The 20,963-nt window shown below is 42.3% G+C and overlaps 1 protein-coding gene across 5 annotated transcripts in view; it reads right to left on the reverse strand.

Annotated features, from left to right (window-relative positions):
* LOC133500420 (intermembrane lipid transfer protein VPS13B-like) overlaps positions 1 to 20,963 on the reverse strand; it is a 506,059-nt gene that overhangs the window by 102,182 nt on the left and 382,914 nt on the right. For all 5 annotated transcript variants that reach the window (XM_061819054.1, XM_061819055.1, XM_061819056.1 and 2 more), the window contains exon 41: positions 16,703 to 16,887. In XM_061819054.1, the coding sequence (XP_061675038.1) occupies positions 16,703 to 16,887 (185 nt within the window). The remainder of the gene's footprint in view (positions 1 to 16,702; positions 16,888 to 20,963) is intronic.

Here is a 20,963-nt window from a genome sequence, read left to right on the forward strand (position 1 = left end):
ATGCCTGCGTGGGTTTTCTATGGGTACTCAAGTTTCCTTCAGATCCCAAAAACATGCATGATAAGTAGGTTGAAGACTCTAAATTGCCCATAGGTGTCAACGTTGTTTGTTTCTATGTGACTTCCGACTGGCTGGCGACAAGTTCAAGGCACACCCTCCTCTCGCTCAAAGAAAGCTGGGATAGGCTTGGGAACCCCCGTGGCCTAACTGAGGATAGTTGGTACAGAACATGGCTGGGTGAATGGATGCTATGTTTGCATTATGCTAACCCGTTTTGAAACATTCACTGCCTTAGCCTTGAATAGCGTTTAAATCTCGCACACCTCTTCCTGCGCCACTGGAGCCAACCACAATGCAGAATTTCCCCACTACAATGAAGACAAGGAAACAATCTGCAGTATAGGTTGGCTTCCCCTCTTCTAGCCTGAATGCAATGTTAGGTCTGATGGATAAGGGGAAGAATATTGTCAATGTTGGAGTCCAGCCCATAAAATGCCAAGATCTTCCTAACATCCTCCCTGGCCTGAAAATCTGACTGTTATTTGCCAAGACTTTTACAGAATTACTCAGACCCCCATGGAGATCAGGCATTCTACATCCCGGTAATTACAAGGGACAGAAAGTTTGTCAAAGAGATATGGCACAAAAAAGTAAAACTACTAACTTAGTGAGGATAACGTGAATTCATCAAACCACTGTCTCCAGAGAGACTAGCGCTTTTTAATATCAGGTCACTGGGTAACAAATCAATGTTAAAAACATCATTACAACCTATATTCTGAATATTTTTTGTTATTTAATGAAACATGGTTAACAGAAAGCAGCTGTAATAGAATTTTAAACAAGGCAACACCAGCAAATTTTCATTTTATGAACATAATATATATAGCTATAGAATCGTGTTGTTCTGTCATCTACTAACAACTTCATGCAAAATGTTGGATTGAAAAACAAGAGGAAATCAAATTCCGGACCTCCTGTATGCCAAATGCCCATGTTTAGGGAGTGCTTATCTATTGTATATAGAGACCAATATTTATTTATTGATGTATTTATTTTACCATTAGTTTTATATTATTTTATTTTATGTATGGTGATTTGTGTTTTATGTTTGATCTATGTATAGCCCTTTACTGTTATAGTTGTAGTTGTTGTGAAAGTGCTCTATAAATCCAGGAATTGAGTTGAGAGTTGCTTTCACATACTGTATCCTCCCTTCTTGCACTCCCGATTGGAAGTGACAAAAATGAACTCTCTTTGTCAGACTACATAATGCCACAAAGCGACATGGGGAGGGATTGGACACCTGTCTACGAATCAGTATGCTAGTCCACAGTGCACGGAAAATGTATCAATGATTCACTTCTCTTTTTTTCTGTCCCGTCATCACTTCAGACCTCTACTGGTGGAAACTTGGAGAAGTTCTTTCAGAGGTCCGTCAATTTCTAGATCCAATTTCCTTAATCCTACAACTTTCGTTTGAGTGTGTGAAAATATTATGAGCAGTACTATGACTGACTTGTTGTTTGGGGTTCCCATTGGAGGTCACTGGAATTAGCTGGGAAACCACAGCTATGTAAATGCAGGGAAACCTGATTTTCTATAATGTAGATTATCACCAGTTCTGGAGACAAGCAAGAGATAAGGCTTAGGACTACAACCCCGCAACTCCTACCTTTATCTATTCAGCAAAGTTGACTGGGAGAACAGCAGCGGCAAATAGGATTTGTGGGGTGATGGTAAGAGGATGAAAGAAGACTGGACTGAAAATATGGATCACATCTTCTCCACTTGCAAACAATACTAAAGAGCCGTTTTCAGAGAACCTTTACATGACATTTAGGAATTACAAGACATCTCTCTTTGCTCCCTATTTCCATTTCTTTTCCTACGCCTCTCACTTTACATTTCTCAAAATCTATCAGCCTCCATCTCTATGTGGCTCCATGGTAATTCTAGAGGCCTGAGAAATAAATGACTGGCTTGGCCCCCCCACCCCCTGACTCTTTAGTGTCTTGATGTGAAGTAAGTTAAATTCTTTTTGGAACTGAAACCAAATCATTACTGTTTTTTATGGCTGCATTTCCGGCCTTTGACTCTTTCCATTTTTTTTCAGGTCTTGGGAGGAAGTGAAATAATTAAAACATCTGCAGTTCTGCAAAAAGTAAGGCTAGCTCCTTGTTGGCCAGAGGCTTGAATCTATTACATCTGGGATCACAATGACTTTTGGCTGATGACTGAGGGGTCCAGTTCAAATAACCCCCTTGAACCTAACCCTTGCGCAAACACACAACTGACAGACTGATGTGAGCATTTGGACACAAGTCTAAGGCATGCTTGGCTGTGGAACCCCGTAAGCAATGGGGCCAATAAATTATGATTACTTCACAATCACAGTTTTCAAAAGGTCAGGCATTTTTCAAATGGAATAACATGCATCAAGGCCATTCACCCATGGCCTCCTAAATGTTTGCTGCCCCCTACACCTACAGTAAGTTTAGCTAACTCACTGCTAAACCCCCGACTGTTTTCTGTAACTATGCTGCCTTCTTCCTTGTACAGACAATCTGATACATTTAAAACTTTCTCGTATCTCACTAAAAAGTGGGCTGTATCATATAAAACATGCATTATGTAGAGACGAATCACCTCACCAGTTCACATTGTGCAAATTTGGTTTCCGTAATAAAAGGGGGTTCAGAACCCTCTCCTTTCAACACTTGAATGAAAAACTCATCATTTATCCCAAAAAAGTATTTTCGGTAGGAACAAGCCAGATGACAAGTGGATTAGAAGATGTAGAAAACACATGTTCAACACAGGTTGCATTTTGCATTTCTTGCCGTGAATCTCATTTTAACACATGATTTGAATGCATGCTAATACTTTGATCAATGTGGTATTTGGGGTACTGGTATCTGATGTAGCCTACTCACCTTCACAAAGATGTGTAGGTTGATTCTTCTCTAATGGGTTATATGTTTGGATTTTTCATTTTGATGAAACTCTAGGTGCACTAAATCAAGATTGTGTAGAAAATTCCAAGATGTTTTAACTTGACAAGGCCAGGGCCTCTGTCTCCAACTGCCTGTTAATGATTGTAATGATCACAAGTCCAATTAGGTCGGTATGGATCTGAGAAAGATCCTTGATTTGCGTAAAATATGAATGTCTTCCACATGCCACGTTTATCAGCCCAAACATTGTTTGAGTAGTATATGTGATACCTCAGGAATTAACAAGGTCTGCCATAAACTGAACAGTGATGGAATAAGTCTCAACATTGGTTAGGTAGCTATACTTTATTTATGCCAAAGAACATTTTGAGGTGAGGTTGTTGTCCAGGAAAGACAGACAGGTGCTGACCCAACCTCCTCAGTCCCATTAAATATTTACAACAGACCATGTGTACAAAGGAAATTCCTTCTGGGGTGTTAAAACAAGTCACTTAGTTATTTGGCGAGTCCCAACTAGTGATGGGAGCTTTCCTCTGTGGGACAATTCATTGATAAACTAAACTGGCATATTGCTTTGGGTAGAATATCGAAGAAGTATGACTACTTCAGAGTATTCCAGCACAAGTCTTATGGTTGGGCCACAAATAGACTGCACATTCAAAATCACTATAGTTCAATGGCTTGCAAAAGTACTCAATGCCATGCCACCACAACTGAAATCAATAATTATTAATTAACTATACACGGCAATGAATATTACCCACCTGAGGGAATATTTTGGCCCGGACTCTTTCTTGCAAAATTGTTGTAATTCTGCCAAAATGAGGTTTTTCTTTTAGCATGAATAGAGATTTTTTTTTTTTTTAGCATTAATGTCCTTTTAGGCAGCATGGTGGCTCAGCTGGTAAAGCATTGGTCCTCACAGTTCTGAGGACCCGGGTTCATTCCCCGACCCGCATGTGTGGAGTTTGCATGTTCTCCCTGTTCCTGCGTGGGTTTCCTCCGAGCACTCCGGTTTTCTCCCACATCCGCAAAACATGCAACATTAATTGGACACTCCTTAACTGCCCCTAGGTGTGATTGTGAGTATGGCCGTTTGTTTCTATGTGCCCTGCGATTGGCTGGCAGCCAGTTCAGGGTGTACCCTGCCTCCTGCCCTTTGACAGCTGAGATAGGCTCCAGCACTCCGGACGACGCTCGTGAGGATAAGCGGCAAAGAAAATGGATGTCCTTTTTAAGATCAGCCCACTGCGTTTCAATCCGATTCAAGTTTGGATTTTGCAGCGACTACTCCAAAATCGTATTTTTTTTTTTTTCCAGCCATTCAGAAGTTGTTGGTTTGTTATGGATCATTTTCCTGCTGCAGAACCCAAGTGCATGTCAGCTTGAGGTCACATAGTGATGGCTAAACATTCTCCTTCAGGCTTTTCTCGTGAAGAGCAAAAATTCACAGTTCCATCAATCACAGCAAGACATCAGCTCCTGAAGGACCAACCATCCTTAAGACAAGCCTGATGTTTCACTGTTAGTATGATCTATTTCTGAAATGCTGTTCTATATTTACGCCAGATGTTAGGAGACACACACCTTCCAACAAGTACAATTTTCACCTCGTCAGTAAATATAAGTCTGTTGGAAATCATTCGAGCTTTTGTTCTTTTTGGTCATACAGTAGTTTTCTTCTTGGAACTCTGCAATGGAAGCTAATTTTGCCCAGTCTTTTTCTTATTTTTCCGTGTTCTCCAGGGCCGAGGTAGTCGTCCTTGGGGTTAACTCCTTTCTCTCAATGCACAGCTGAGCTGGGTGGCAGGAACAATGAAGCTACTCATTTGCGGAAGCCGTTGCGCTTTGTTTTTCTCACTTACCCGCTGAACACACCTGCGCAGTCCCGTCTCACTCAGCCATCGACGCATATGGCTACACACACTGAGCTTGTTGTCACAATACCCGTAACAACCACAATAAACTCAATATGGCACAACATTTTGATGACTTGCATAATCGAATGAGATGGAGTTGTATAAAAAATTCTGCTCTTACAAAGATAATTGTTGCTGTAATTCATTGGTGTACAATCACATTATAGTGAGAAGTGCTTGTAACATTCAGACACCCTCCTGTCAATAATTTCTGTAACAAAAAGTTATACGTATTTCTTACTACTACAGCCGTATTCCCATTGACCATTTATCTCACTTGAAGTTCACCCAATTATTTTTTCCATCTATTCTAATCGCTGAAGATTTTAATACACTACATGAGTGGAGGAGTGGGGGGTGGGCATTGTGTCCCTGTGGCCTCTTCTGGGTGTCTTGTTGTTGGGGTGCTTTGGTTCGGGCCAGCAGAGCACCCTGAGCCTGATTCAGCCTCGCGACTGATCAGGTGGGATCCTCAGCCACTGTGGTGTGGGCACAGCAATTACAGGACACTTGCATGCAAAATCATGGCAATTATCTTACATGTGTGTGCAGGCACATACCTCTGGGACTTATTCGCTGGGGGTGGGGCCCCTCATTGTGACAAATAAGTCATGAATATGTGAATTGCTTGGGTATTGCCTCACTCTCATCCTATAGACTACTTGGAATTTACCTAGTCTCGACTACCACACTTCAGTTGTACAGCCTTGTTCTGCATGCTTCATCTCCTGAACTTGTCCTGTTCATCTTGTCCCGTCCTTCCCTCATATGGTCTACCACTACAGTCCTAGGTAATTCTCATAGCGAATATTTCATTGTCATAGATATGTAGATACCTGTCTTTACCTTTTTCAGCCTGTTTACAATTTATACTGTACTATCTTGTCTGTCTTTCCCACACAGGGTGTAAGCACTACTGCCCCATACAACATTCATATCCAATGTTCCCACTATTTTTTTTTTAAGGTATCTGAGCAAACACACTAAGCCCCTGAGTGGTCCCTTTGACCACTATGAGCAACATCCGACGTGTCATCAATTGAAGTTACATGGGTTGTTAAAATAATCTGATTACAGCATTTACAATTTTTGCAGACTTACAATTACAATGTCAACACTTTTAACTACACAAAAATACATCACTAACCAAATCAAGACAACTATAAATGATGAATTTAAAAGCCCACTTCCAAATTTCAGTTATTTATGTATTTGATTCACAATCATATTCTCATCTGTTTTTCTTGGTGTAAAACTGAATGGACCTTTCCGACAGGTGATCTTAAGCTCTACCCCCTTAACTACAGTTGCCATGTCCCACAAACCTCCAAAGTGGAGACTGAACAGAACAGGTGTGAAGTTGATTCTCTATCGTGTATTCCAGATAATATTGCGATATGTTTTCTGCCAAATGCGTCACACTTTTCCAAGAGAGTTCTACAGAGAGGTCTCAACTATTTTATGTAAGGACATGTACATGGAATTAAGATTTTGGACCGAGCAGGACGCAATGTCAGAGTTACAACGAAATGTTGGCGATCGATGCAAAATAAGTTTGACGCCTAACAAACTTCATATCGAAACCCAACAGGATAAAATAGTGGAATTGTAAAGCAGGGTGAGTACTTTTTACTTGGAAAAAAAAACATGAATAATATCATTGTAGTCTTTATACAGTGTAGAAAATAAGTATTTGAACACCCTGCTACATTGCAAGTTCCCGCACTTACAAATCATGGAGGGGTCTGAAATTTACCCCTCCCTACAGGGCACATAACCACACCTCCTGAAGTGACGTCACGCCATCTGCGATGACGTCAGACAAAGAATTAGGAAAAATATCGGCGCAGCAAGAAAGGAATAGAGAGAAACTGTCTGATTTACCGGCTGATTTCCCACTCGCATTCTTAGCTAACTGTGAAATATCGTTGAAAAGCAGACAGCAGGGTTCAAGTATTTCAGCGAGGGGTATTTCAATGGTATTTACATGCATATCGACGGAGAAACCATTGATATTAGCGCGAAATCTTTCCAGAGTCGGAGGAAGACCGAGAAGCCACATAATATAATATATTATAACCCAAAGACGAATTCATCATTGAAAGTTTCCCATTTTCGTGTTACATATCACACTTGTGTGCACAATCTGTATATGTATCTGTGTAGCCGTTTGTGAACCACCGTATGAAGGAAAAGAAGGCGAGGCTTGATTTACGAGTTGTTTCTCTCGTTTTCTTTGTGTAACATCACGCGCTCCCCTCGATAATTATTCTTGAATTAGTGCCGAACCTACGTAAGTTCTGACCGAGTACGACAATCACTACTTTAGTGTCCTCAAACATCCTTCCTTCAGTCTTGGTGTCTCGGTGCACGTCGAAGGCTTTTAGGACTGCTAGTCCGGTGTAGCCTAGCTCACCGCCGAACAGAGACACGTTTGTGCAGTCAGATCATAGCAAAATATCGCTCAACACAGATCAAGTGTGTCAATCATTCACACGTAGCTATATTATGCAAGCGAAGAACTGCTAATTCATTTTTATGAGACATGTATTGAAAATCAAATATAGGACTTACCTTCGTGCAAACATATCTGTTCCGGTTGATGGATTCAGTTGATCATGCGGTCTTCCTCAAAGTTTTATCCATCAAACACATTTTTCGTACTCGGTCTTCTGTTCCGGTTGATTTTAGATGGATTCAGTTGATGATGCGGTCTTACACAAAGTTTGATCCATCAAAGAGATTTTTCGTACTGGGTCTTCGGTTTTGGAAAGGGTACGAATTGAACTCCACCAACTAGCCTTTCAGGATACCTGTCGTCACTATTATAAAGTCTGTGACTACACCTCTTAACCATATCTATTGTTAAAGAACCCAAATACGCGATAAAACGACAACAGAAGCTATACTGGACCATACAGCCAGCGTTGTCTGAGATTTGAGTCAGAGATTATGCAGATCTCTGGCCTCTGATTGGTCAGTGACGCGGATTGCGCAACATCCACGCAGGGGTCAATTGGTGCATGTCCACTGTGAGAGAGATAATGTAAAAAGAAAAATTCAGAAATCAAAATGTATGATTTTTTAACGATTTATTTGTGCGATACAGCTGCAAATAAGTATTTCAACACCTGAGGAAACCAATGTTATTTGGTACAGTAGCCTTGTTTGCAATTACAGAGGTCAAACGTTTCCTGTAGTTGTTCACCATTTTTGCACACACTGCAGGAGGGATTTTGGCCCACTCCTCCATCTAGATCCCTCCAAAGATTTTCTATTGGGTTTAGGTCTGGAGACTGGCTAGGCTACACCACAAACTTGATATGTTTCTTACGGAGCCACTCCTTGGTTTTCCTGGCTGTGTACTTTGGTCATTGTCATGTTGAAAGACCCAGCCACGACCCATCTTCAATACTCTGACCGAGGGAAAGAGGTTGTTCCCCAGCTCTTTCCAGCCGTGGGGAGTTGTACAATTTTGTCTCTGGTGTCTTTGGACACCTCTTTGGTCTTTGCCATGTTACAAGTTTGAGTGACATGTGTCTTTATGCAGTTAACAACCTCACACAGGTGCATCCGATTCAAGATAGTACATGGAGTGGAGGTGGACTTTTAAAGGCGGACTAACAGGTCTTTGAGGGTCAGAATTCTAGCTGATAGACAGGGATTCAAATACTTATTTGCAGCTGTACCACACAAATAAATCGTGCATGCGTGCGTTTTCTCCAGGCACACCGGTTTCTTCCCACATCTCAAAAACATGCAACATTAACTGGACATTCTAAATTGCCCCGAGGTGTGATTGTGAGTGCGGGTGTTTGTCTCGATGTGCCCTGCGATTGGCTGGCAACCAGTTCAGGGTGTGCCCCGCCTCCTGCCCCTTGACAGCTCCGGCATGTCCCACGACCCTTGTGAGGATAAGCGGCAAAGAAAATGGATGGATGGATTATAAATTTATAATACCGTAAATACATTTATAAGGTTTTAGAATTAAAAATAATCCAAATACCTATTTTTCTCTCGAATATGCAAAGCAAAAATACTGTTTACACATTTGAAATGCTCTGGTAACCACAAAAACATACATCCCCCGCTATTTGCAGTTTTTCACTTTTCGCGGGTGGTTCTGGTCCCAATTAACTTCGAAAAACAAGGGATATACTAAAAACTACAGCTACTACAACTTAAAAAGTTCACTGAGGCAAAATCTTCGAGCATAAAAGGGATATAGATCCTGGTTTCTGTTTGACCTCACAGCTAAATAGGATTAAAAAAAAAAAGTCTCATAACTTTGCCCATTAACATATTTTACAACTGTGGGCCCCCCCTCGTTACACACCAACTCTTGGTAGAATTGCTGGTACATTTTTCATACATACATACATACAGTAGAATAACATTTGTAGTTTAGAGGAAATTATGAGATGGAGTAAAAAAAAAATTAAAAATACATGCGAAAAGTGGCAATAGGTTCCTACACCTGACACAAAGGAAAGGATCGGAATAGATATTCAAGAAAGTGGGACATGACATTCAAATAAATACGCTGGAAAGGGATGTGGTGCATTGAAATGTGTCAGACAAGTAATCGAAGAAAAGATGGGATACCTCATCCCCACCAAGCCTGAGAAGACTCAGTAGCAGAAACAGCCTGCCAAAAACATAACCTCATCTTCGTATGAAGGGACCTGGCTCTTTGAACCATGGCATGTAAAATGACTTTCACAGCTGTCTCACCGTACATTACATGTTTTCGGGGAGAGCACGGCTCTATGTCATTGAATAACATATAAGGTGTGGTTCTCACTTGACTCAGAATCATATGGGCCCACATCCCAGCTTGGAGAATGTATTTGGAGTTTACAATGAGTGATGTTGATGTTCGCAGATGATATTGTCATATGCAGTGAAAGCAGGGAGCATGCAGAGGAACAATTGGAAAGATGGAGACATGCACTGGAAAGGAGAGGAATGAAGATTAGCCGAAGTAAAACAGAATATATGTGCGTGAATGAGAAAAGTAGAGGGGGAAGAGTGAGGCTACAGGGAGAAGAGATAGCGAGGGTGGACGACTTCAAATACTTGGGGTCAACAATCCAGAGCAATGGTGAGTGTGGTCAGGAAGTGAAGAAACGGGTCCAAGCAGGTTGGAACAGCTGGCGAAAGGTGTCTGGTGTGTTATGTGACAGAAGAGTGTCTGCTAGGATGAAGGGCAAAGTTTACAAAACAGTGGTGAGGCCGGCCATGATGTACGGATTAGAGACGGTGGCACTGAAGAAACAACAGGAAGCTGAACTGGAGGTGGCAGAAATGAAGATGTTGAGGTTCTCGCTCGGAGTGAGCAGGTTGGATAGGATAAGAAATGAGCTCATTAGAGGGACAGCCAAAGCTGGATGTTTTGGAGACAAGATTCGAGAGAGCAGACTTCGATGGTTTGGACATGTTCAGAGGCGAGAGAGTGAGTATATTGGTAGAAGGATGCTGAGGATGGCGCTCCCAGGCAAAAGAGCGAGAGGAAGACCAAAGAGAAGGTTTATGGATGTGGTGAGGGAAGACATGAGGGCAGTTGGGGTTAGAGAGGAAGATGCAGGAGATAGGCTAAGATGGCAAAAGATGACACGCTGTGGCGACCCCTAACGGGACAAGCCGAAAGGAAAAGAAGAAGAAGAAGAATGAGTGATGTTGATGATCGAGTAGTGAAAGAATCTTGTAGATTGTTTTGCTCTATAGGCCCCTAGCAACTTCATCTGAGCAGCACGACTCCAAGATAACTAACATCCTGAGTGGATTCATAACGGGTCCCCGCTACCTGCATCCTCCAGATGTGTCGTCGTTTGTTTTTGTGTGTGTCCTGTTCGGCTTTTAGATGAAGCAGAACGGAGAATCCACATCCCATTCATGGTGGAAGAGTTTTACTGGGTCACATGGGAGTTTTTGAACTTCCCCTGTGATTTCTTCATATTTCAATTGAAGTTTTAGTGAGGATCAGAGTTGATCAGAAGGACAGAATAGAATTTCTAGAGGAGTGGAAAAAAAGACAGATAAAGCGCTAACTGTAAACAGAATGAGAGAAGTAACTCCGTATCTACACCAAAAGAAAATTGTTCAATACCGATGTTGCATGAGAATGTAGCGCTACACCCTTTGAGTAAAGATCAGCACAAGTAAGGACAGGACAAGGACAGAAGAAGAGCAAGTCTAGGATCATGTACCCGGCTATACAACTGGAATGTGGTGGGACGGACTAAGTGAATTGAAGTCTGTAGAATGAGAATATAAGTTGGCAGATACATAACCACTTTGTGCATATTTATTATTTGTTGCAATAAATGAGTATTCCCACACCCAGAGAAAGAATTCCAAGGGTTTGTACATACGGACACATGCACGGGAATTCACACTATTGTGCATGCAAAACCAATGACAGAAATGTCCTATAATTGCTGTGTCCACAATGCGGAGGCGAAGGACCGCACCCAATCAAGGACAGAACTGGGACCAAGGGTCCACCTGAGAACAACCCTGTCGACCAGACATGTCCCATGCTGAGGGACCATGGGTCGTCTGCCGGTCCCTCCGAGGCGCCCCGACAACTAGCCAATGGATGGTGGGTGCAGGGACCTAATGCCCCATTCCCCCAGCAACCCCTACACCACCAACGCCCCATACGTCCCACCACCCCCACCTCCTGGTGAACAGTAAGGATCCCATGATCCGCAGGGCATGTGATGCAGCCAGCTTTAGTCCAGCCCGAGGACAGAATATCCCTTACTTGTTGGGGAAGTGGGGGGTTGGGGGAGATAGGGGACCTGATGAGAACAATGAGGGTGGGAATCCAGGGAGCAGCAACGGGCCATGAGAGGTGAACCGCCATGGCAAGCAGTCATCCAGCCTGGTGGGTCAGGAGCATCGCTAAGCAGCTAAGCTTAAAACGTACCCACCCCCATGTTACTATGATTGCCAGGTCCCTGACTGGCAGTCATTGGCCCTTCCAAGTGAATAAGTGTCCCCCCCACCGTTACCCACAAGTAGGGGCCTTAATTTAAAATCTGGAGGGCCAGTGAGCCGAGAGGAAGGCAAGGAATCCAGGCACTACTGCCTAACAACATAACCTCCCCACCCACGACGCACTATGCCCCAGAGTGATTGAGTGTGTTTGTGTATGTATGTATGTGAGTACGTATGTATGTATTTTGTTCTTGTCAGTTTGTTTGTTCTTTGTCCTGAATGTTGTACCAGAGCAGCACTGACTGCCAGAGACAAATCAAATTCCTTCTGTGTTGTTACATACTTGGGCATGAAAGCTGATTATGATTCTGCTGTGGTGCAATAAAAGGGAAAGGAGATGAGTGTGTCTAGTGCATTTAAAATTCAGAGGGACAGGCAGAGCAGAGGGGTAGGGCACTTGGAATAGGAAACAGCACCGATGAGTTGGAACCAAGCCCGACACTCGCAACCCCCCAACCATGCATCAGCGCCGAAGGAACCCTTTGACATGGATATGTGTCAAGATGTGATCAGGTAGACAGTATGTACAGTAAATAGTGTATGTGCTAAGTGAGTGATTAAGAGGTGTAGCGCTCCTGAAGGTCTGGCCCATCAGGACAGACAACCACTGACGAAGAGGGCTGTTCCAGCCAGATCTTGAGCACAACCCCCAGGACCGCCCCACCCACTCCAGCTGGCAACCACCACTGGCCCCCGACTGAGAGGTGGAACCCCCACACCCCTACACCCCAATCTCGAGACACCACAGAATGATGTAAACACGTAATAGTGTAGTTGAGGGGTGTCAAACTTACTGGCATCGCTGAGCACATCATTCTCATGGCTTCTCCTCAGAGGGCCGTCATGACTGTTGTAATGATATAAATAAATGATCACCTCATTATCTAATGTAAATATGCCTGCCCCTGCAATTGTGTGGGTGTGTGAATGTGTTTGTATCTGTATACCATAAAGAAACCCGATTCCAATGTTGGAACGTTGGGTTAAACGTGAACAAAAACAGAATACAATGATTTAAAAATCATCTTAAACCTATACTTAATTCAATGATTACAAAGAGAAGATATTTAATGTTAAGCCTGATTGTTTTTAGAAAACAATCATTAACTTTTAACTTTGATTTTATGACTGGAACAAGTTTCAAAAAAGCTGGGACAGGTGGCAACAAAGACTGGGAAAGTTGAGGAATGCTCATCAAAAAACATATTTTTGAACAACCCAGAAGCGAACAGGCTAATTGGGAACAGGTGGGTGCCATGAATAGGTATGAAAAGAGCGTCCCTGAAATGTTGAGTCATTCAAAAGCAAAGACGGGGCAAGAATCACTTCTGTGAACAGGTGCATGAGAAAAAATTATCGAAAAGTTCAAGGACAATGTTCCTCAACGCACAACTAAGGAATTTAGGGATTTCATCATCTAAGGTCCATAATGCAGCCCTATTGGGGAACAAGCCAGTAAAATTTGTAGGCCGGTCCCAACCCTGGATAAATGCAGAGGGTTGCCTCAGGAAGGGCATTCGGCGTAACACTGTGCCTAACAAACATGAGCGTTCATCTAAAGAATACCATACTCCAGGGTTCGTACAGTTTCAGAGAATAAAAATACCATGTATTTTCCATGACTTTCCCGATACTCAATTCAAAATTCCATGACTAATATTGGATTGACTGATTGTGCTAGACACCAATATTTCAGCTATAGGATGTTGTGTTTCCACTTAAATCAGTGCCAAAGCTTACCAATGTAGTAGGCGCATCATAATGACTGAAATTTATGGTTATTAAAAATATAAACTAGAATTGTATAAAACCATTGTTGATAAGAAATTTGGGTGTAATCAGCAGGGACATGGGCATGCTTTCACAAAGCCATTCACCTTTGAGTTTGCTTATCCTAGGCAGTAAAGCGCGCTCGTAAGTGGATTCTTATCTGCTGTGTTGTAAGGTAAGAGAACTCTTCAGTTACGAAGGCTTCATGCAAGCAGGCCATAGGCTTCAAACATGCGTAGAACGCAGACTAATAGACACTGCACATGTAGACGTCGGCAATAATTATACAGTATAGTGAAGTCGTGTCGGAATTGATTAGAGGGTGATCAAGCTCATGGCAGCAAGATAACACTTGAGAGCAGGATTTTAATTTGATCGGATTTTCATTGTTGCTTTGTTTTGCTGTTGATTTTATGCTGAATTTGAATCTGAAGTCCGTGATGAAGGAATATATATATATGGAAGCAATTTGGAGAGGTGGCTGTGGAGTTTTTGACCAACTTCTTCAACAGAATACTAGTAGGCTAGAGGATGCCTGAAGATTGGAGGAAAAGTGTGCTAGTTCCCATTTTTAAGAACAAGGGCAATTTGTGTGGGAACTATAGAGGAATGAAGGCGATGAGCCACACAATGAAGTTAATCGAAAGAATAGTGGAGGTTAGACTCAGGACAGAAGTATCTGCGAACAACTTTATGGCTTCATGCCTCGAAAGTGTACCACAGATGCACAATTTGCCTTAAGGATGCCCGTGGAAAAGTACAGAGAAGGTCAAAAGGAGCTTGATTCTGTCTAGAGAAATCCCATGACAGAGTACCAAGAGAGAAACTGTGGTACTGCGTGCGTAAGGCTGGTGTGGCGGAGAAATATGTTAGAATAGAAGAGAACATGGATGACGGGAGCAGAACAATGGTGAGGTTTGCTGTAGGTGTAACAGAAGAGTTTATGGTGGAGATGGGACTGCATCAGGGAGTAGCTCTAAGCCCCTTTCTGTTTGCTGTGGTAACGGATAGGCTGACAGATGCGGTTAGACTGGAATCCCCTTGGACCATGATATTCGCAGATGATAGTGTGATATGCAGGGAGCAGATGGAGGAACAATTAGTAAGATGGAGGCATGCATTGGACAGGAGAGGAATGAAGATTAGCCAAAGTAAAACAGAATATGTGCGTTGTTGTTGTAGCCAGGAAATCGCATTGTTCAGTCGACTTCTAGTTCCAGGAAGGCAGCCACTCCCTTCAGACGTTTCCACAGGTCCATTGCGGTTAGCGTAGTGGGCGCCGCTACGCAGTTGAAGATATGCTGTGTGTCGTGAGGGCCCCGTCCGCATTTTGGGCAGAGGTTGACAATAGTATTGTCAACACGGGCCATATAGTCATTGGGCATGCGGCTTCGTCCGGAGCGGAGCTGTGATAGTTTGGATCTTGTGGCCTGCAGAAGATCAATTTTGGTTTTGTCCACCTCAGGGGTAGTGTAGCCACGAAGGATGACTACCGATTTGTAGCCGGCAACCAACCGCCGTTCGATGGAGCCTAAATAGCCCATCTCGGTAGGTTTGTTCGTCAAACACCGTGTCGGTGGGAATCTCTTCGTCGATGTCTTAACGGGATTTAAGGACGTCATGGTGAAGTAAGCGTTGTTGAGGTGGTTCGTTTGACACCTGATGGCACAGATGCGCGGGTAGCTGACAGCGTAGCAGATCCTGCTGGGCGAGTAGTCCGTTGTGTTGCTTCATCGGTAGGATTTTGGTCTCACGATGCAGGAATATATGTGCGTGAATGAGAGGGGTGGATGGGGAAGTGTGATGCTCCAGGGAGAAGCGATAGCGAGGGTGGACATCTTCAAATACTTGGGGTCAACAATACAGAGCAATGGAAAGTGTGATAAGGAAGTGAAGAAATGGGTCCAAGCAGCTTGGAACAGCAGGCGGAAGGTGTCTTGTGTGTTGTGTGACAGAAGAGTCTCTGCTAGGATGAAGGGCAAAGTGTATAAAACAGTGATGAGGCCGGCCATGATGTACGGATTAGAGACAGTGGCACTGAAGAGACAACAGGAAGTAGAACTGGAGGGAGCTGAAATGAAGATGTTGAGGTTCTTGCTAGGAGTGAGCAGGTTGGATAGGATTAGAAATGAGCTCATTAAAGGGACAGCCAAAGTTGGATGTTTTGGAGACAAGGTTCGAGAGAGCAGACTTTGATAGTTTGGACATGTCCAGAGGCGAGAGAGTGAATATATTAGTAGAAGGATCAAGAGGATGGAACTGCCAGGCAAAGAGCGAGAGGAAGACCAAAAAGAAGGTTGATAGAGAGGGAGTTGTGAGGGAAGACATGAGGGCAGTTAGTGTTAGAGAGGAAGATGCAGGAGATATTCTTGGAAAAAGATGACACGCTGTGGCGACCCATAATGGGACAAGCCGAAAGGAAAAGAAGAAGATCATTTAAGCTCCATATCATCAAAAGATTCAGAGAATCTGGAGAAATCATTGCATATCAAATGCAATTTAACCCATTCATGGGCAAGGTGGCAATTTTTTGCCTTATTGAGATAAAAGTCTCCTAACAGGCCATAATCAAAGAAATAACACTGATTTTCCCGTCAAGATCTTAAGTTATATGATAACTTTACTAACGTTATATGATAACTTTACTAATTTATAATCTTGTCGCAAAAATGGGACGCTGCCCGCGAGAGGGTGAGTTATCCTCACCTGGTACCAAATTATGGCTTCATATTAAAACATTTAAATATTTTGATATACTGAAGGATGTAATGGGTGAAAATCATGATGTCCTAAAAATGGGACGCTGCCAACGAATGGGTTAAACCTCTTCTATGCAAAGCAAAAGCAAATCATCAACAACACTCAGAAATACCACAGGCTTTTCTGGGCCCGGGCTCATCTAAGATGGACTGATGCAATGTGGGAAAACTGTTCTGTGATCTGATGAGTCAACATTTTAAATTGTTTTGGGAAATTGTGGACGATGTGTCTTCCAATCGTATCATGTCTGGGAAGTTCTTGGGTGCAATGAAGTCAAACACTTGTTTTTACCTTTAAGGCATCTCCTAGGTCTGCCATACAGATTTCTGGGTCCTCTATGGTGTTGAAAGGGACTGGAGTTATCCTGATGAAGGTGAGGACACGAGGTTCAGGATACCTCCAGAGCATTTGTCCTGAGCTATCCTCTGTCTCACCGTAGAACACAACCTCATGTGGTCTTGGCCATCTTAGGGAAGCTGTCAAAAAGTAAACCAATAGTAATACCTGGTACACATTACATGTGGAGGGAATACAGTGCGGTGAGAAAGTATTCAGCCCCTTCCTGATTTCTGTTTTTCTTTTTTTTGCATATATATTGCATACAAAGGTTTCAAATCATCAAACCCATTTTAGTATCACCCGGACAACCCAAGGAAATACAAAATCCAGTTTTCAAATAATTAAATTTAATAGGGCACAAAAAAAAAAAAAAATCCGAACCTTTCTGAACCTCTGTGAAAAGGTAACTGCTCCTTGAACCTAATAACAGGTTTTGCCACCCTTGGTAGCAATACCTGAAATCAAGCGTTTGATTAGAGGAATTTTGTCCCACTCTTCTTGGCAGAATTGTTTCAACTCTACCAAATTGGAAGGTTTTCTAGCATGAACTGACCATTTAAAGTCACGTCATAGCATCTCAACTAGATTTAAATCTGGACTTTAACTGGGGCACTGCAAAATATTTTTTTCATCTATTCAGAAGTGGACTTTCTGGGGCATTTCGGATCGTTCTCCTGCTTCATGATCCAAGAGTGCTTGAGTTTGAGGTCACGAACTGATAGCAGGATGTTCTCTCAGGATTTTTTGGTACACCATCAATCACAGCAAGTGGTTCTGGTCATCACACTGCAAGCACCAATGCTTCACTGTTGGCATAATGTTTTTTTAATGAAATGCTGTGCCATTCCTATGGGTGATGTAACGGGTGTACACCTTCCAAAAAGGTCAGTTTTTTAATTGTCAGTCTACAGAATGTTTCTCACAAAGGCTTGAGCATCGTCAAGATGTTCTTTGGCAAATGTGAGACGAGGCTTTTTATTGACAGAAGGGGTTTTAACCTGGGAATTCTCCCATGGATCCCAAATGAGGCTAGCGAGGTCTGCAGGTCTTTAGATGTTGTTCGAGGTTATTTTGTGACATTCTGGAAGAGTCGTTGTTGCATCCTTGGAATAATTTTAGTTCGTCATCCACACCTGGGAAGGTTTGCCATTGTTCCCGGTTTTCGCTACTTGTGGATAATGGCTCTGACAGTGGTTTGCTGTATCCCCAAAGCCTAGGAAATGCCTTTGTCATTTTTTCCAGTCTGATGGATTTCAATCACTTTTTTTTTCATTTCTTTGGATCTTGGCATGGTGCATTGAGATCTTGTAGCATACGTAACATTCTCTGACAGATTATACTGAAGTGATGTCATGTCACGGCCCATCTTAAGTTTGCTGATGATCATTTGGATGATACAGAGGAATCATGGGAGAAAGTTTTGTGGTCAGTTGAGACCAAAACGAACCTTTTTAGTCATAATTCCACGAACCGTGTTTGGAGGAAGACGAATGATGAGTTCCATCCCAAGAACATCATCCCTACTGTGAAGCATGGAGATGGTAGCATCATGCTTTGGGGGCGTTTTTCTGGACATGGGACAGGACAACTGCACTGTACATAGGAGAGGATAACCGCGGCCATGTATTGTGAGATTTTGGGGAACAACCTCTTTCCCTCAGTCAGAACATTAAAGATGGGTTGTGGCTGGGTCTTTCAACATGACAATGACCCGAAGCACACAGCCAGGAAAACCAAGGAGTGGCTCCTTAAGAAACATATCAAGGTTCTGGCATGGCCTGGCCTGTCTTCACTCTGTATTTCTCAGCGACAGCCCAGAAACCTGTCTGATCTAGAGAAGATATGTGTGGAGGAGTGGGCCAAAATCCCTCCTGCAGTGTGTGCAAACCTGGTGAACAACTACAGGAAACATTTGACCTCTGTAATTGCAAACAAAGGCTACTGTACCAAATATTAACATTGGTTTTCTCAGGTCTTCAAACACTTATTTGCAGCTGTATCACACAAATAAATCGTTAAAAAATAAATCATACATTGCGATTTCTGGATTTTTCATTTTTAGATTATCTCTCTCACAGTGAACATGCACCTACGATGAAATTTTCAGACCCCTCCATGATTTCGAAGTGGGAGAACTTGCAATACAGCAGGGTGTTAACTTATTTTCTTCACTGTAGATCTGCATTAATTGATTTTAAAATGTGATCAGATTTTCAAGTTACAAAAACAGACAAGAAAACAACCTAACATAATAACAAAAACAGCATTATGATTCCTTGTGTTTTTTTTAATGAACATATTACAGTGCAGAGTAGAAAAAATTGTGAAAATTTTAAATTAATAATTATTTGAGCCTGCTTTGGCGGCAACAACTTCAACCAAATGCTTCCTTTAATAGAAGATCAGACACACATAATGATCAGTTTCAATTTTGGGCTATTCCTCTTCACAAGTGTTTCACTTCAACATTATTCTTGGGATTCCTGGTGTGACTCCCAGCGGTGATGATGTGCCACAGCGTTTCAATTGGGTTGAGATAAGGACACTGCAGAAGACATTTTATTCCGTTGAAACCATTCAGTTTTTGATTTACTTCTCTCCATTTTTCCTCATTAAATGCATTTCCAAAGGTGTCATTAATTTGATGTTGGGGCCAACCAACACAATCCATACATACCAAGAAAGTAGAGGAAAAAGGCTCAAAGAATTAGTTGTGTGTAAAATCTGATGGGACAGGGAAAAAGTATTGAATACTTGAAGAAGGGTGAGAATATTTATGTAGTAATTTAAATAGTAAGTATTTAAACACCTGAGAAAACCAATGTTAATATTTGGTACAGTAGCCTTTGTTTGCAATTACAGAGGTCAAACGTTTCCTGTAGTTGTTGACCAGGTTTGCACACACTGCAGGAGGGATTTTCGCACTCCTCCACACAGATCTTCTCTAGATCAGACAGGTTTCAAAATCTCACAATACATGGCCGCGGTCATCCTCTCCTTAATACAGTGCAATCGTCCTCTTCCGTGTGCAGAAAAACACCCCTGAACCATGATGCTAGCACCCCCATGCTTCACAGTAGGAATGGTGTTCTTGGGATGGAACTCATTATTCGTCCTCCTCCAAACACGGTTAGTGGAATTATGACCAAAAAGTTCAATTTTGGTCTCATTTAACCACAAAACCTCCTCTGTATCATCCAAATGGTCATTGGCAAACTTAAGACGGGTCTTGACATGTGTTGGTTTAAGCAGGGGAACCTTCCGTGCCATGCATGATTTCAACCCATGACGTCTTAGTGTATTACCAACAGTCACCTTGGAAACGGTGGTCCGAGCTCTTATCAGGTCATTGACCAAGTCCTGTTGTGTAGTCCTGGGCTGATTCCTCACCTTTCTAAGGACCATTAAGACCCCATGAGGTGATATTTTGCATGGGGCTCCACTCTGATTGAGATTGACCATAATGTTTAGCTTCTTCCATTTTCTAATGATTGCTCCAAAAGTGGATCTTTTTTCACCAACCTGCTTGGGAATTTCTCCGTAGCCCTTTGCAGCCGTGTGGAGTTGTACAATTTTGTCTCTGGTGTCTTTGGAGAGCTGTTTACTCTTGGCCATGTTACAAGTTTGAGTCTAATCGTATGGGGTGGACAGTTGTCTTTATGCAGCTAACCACCTCACACAGGTGCATCTGATTCAGGATAATACATGGAGTGGAGGTGGATTTTTAATGGTGGACTAACAGGTGTTTGAGGGTCAGAATTCTAGTTGTCACTGTGTCACAAACGCTTGATTTCAGTTACTGCTGCCAAGGGTGGTGCAAATGTTTTGTTTTGTTTTACATGGGACCAGATAGGATTGAATAAAATAATTTGGAATTTGATTTCATGTTAACAGTTTTTGTGACATTAAAAATGGCTTGATGATATGAAACATTAAAGTGCAAGAAATATAACCTCCCCCGGTACCCAAACAACAACAACAAGAACAAAATCATAAATCAGGACAGGGAAAACTCCTGTGCCTTCTTTTTCTCATTTGCTATTAGAAAAAGTATTTTTTGTGTGTTGGTCAGTCCCTGTAATCTCATTTAGACATTCAGAATAAAAGTCAGAACTGTAGTTTGACCAGAGATTGCAAAATGTGAAGTGACATATTTATAGGTATTTCAATGGAAACTAAAACAAAATGTAGATAAGAACACATTTCAGAGACT

The sequence above is a fragment of the Syngnathoides biaculeatus genome, chromosome 5 (assembly GCF_019802595.1).
Source record: "Syngnathoides biaculeatus isolate LvHL_M chromosome 5, ASM1980259v1, whole genome shotgun sequence".
In the NCBI taxonomy this organism is placed as follows: domain Eukaryota; kingdom Metazoa; phylum Chordata; class Actinopteri; order Syngnathiformes; family Syngnathidae; genus Syngnathoides; species Syngnathoides biaculeatus.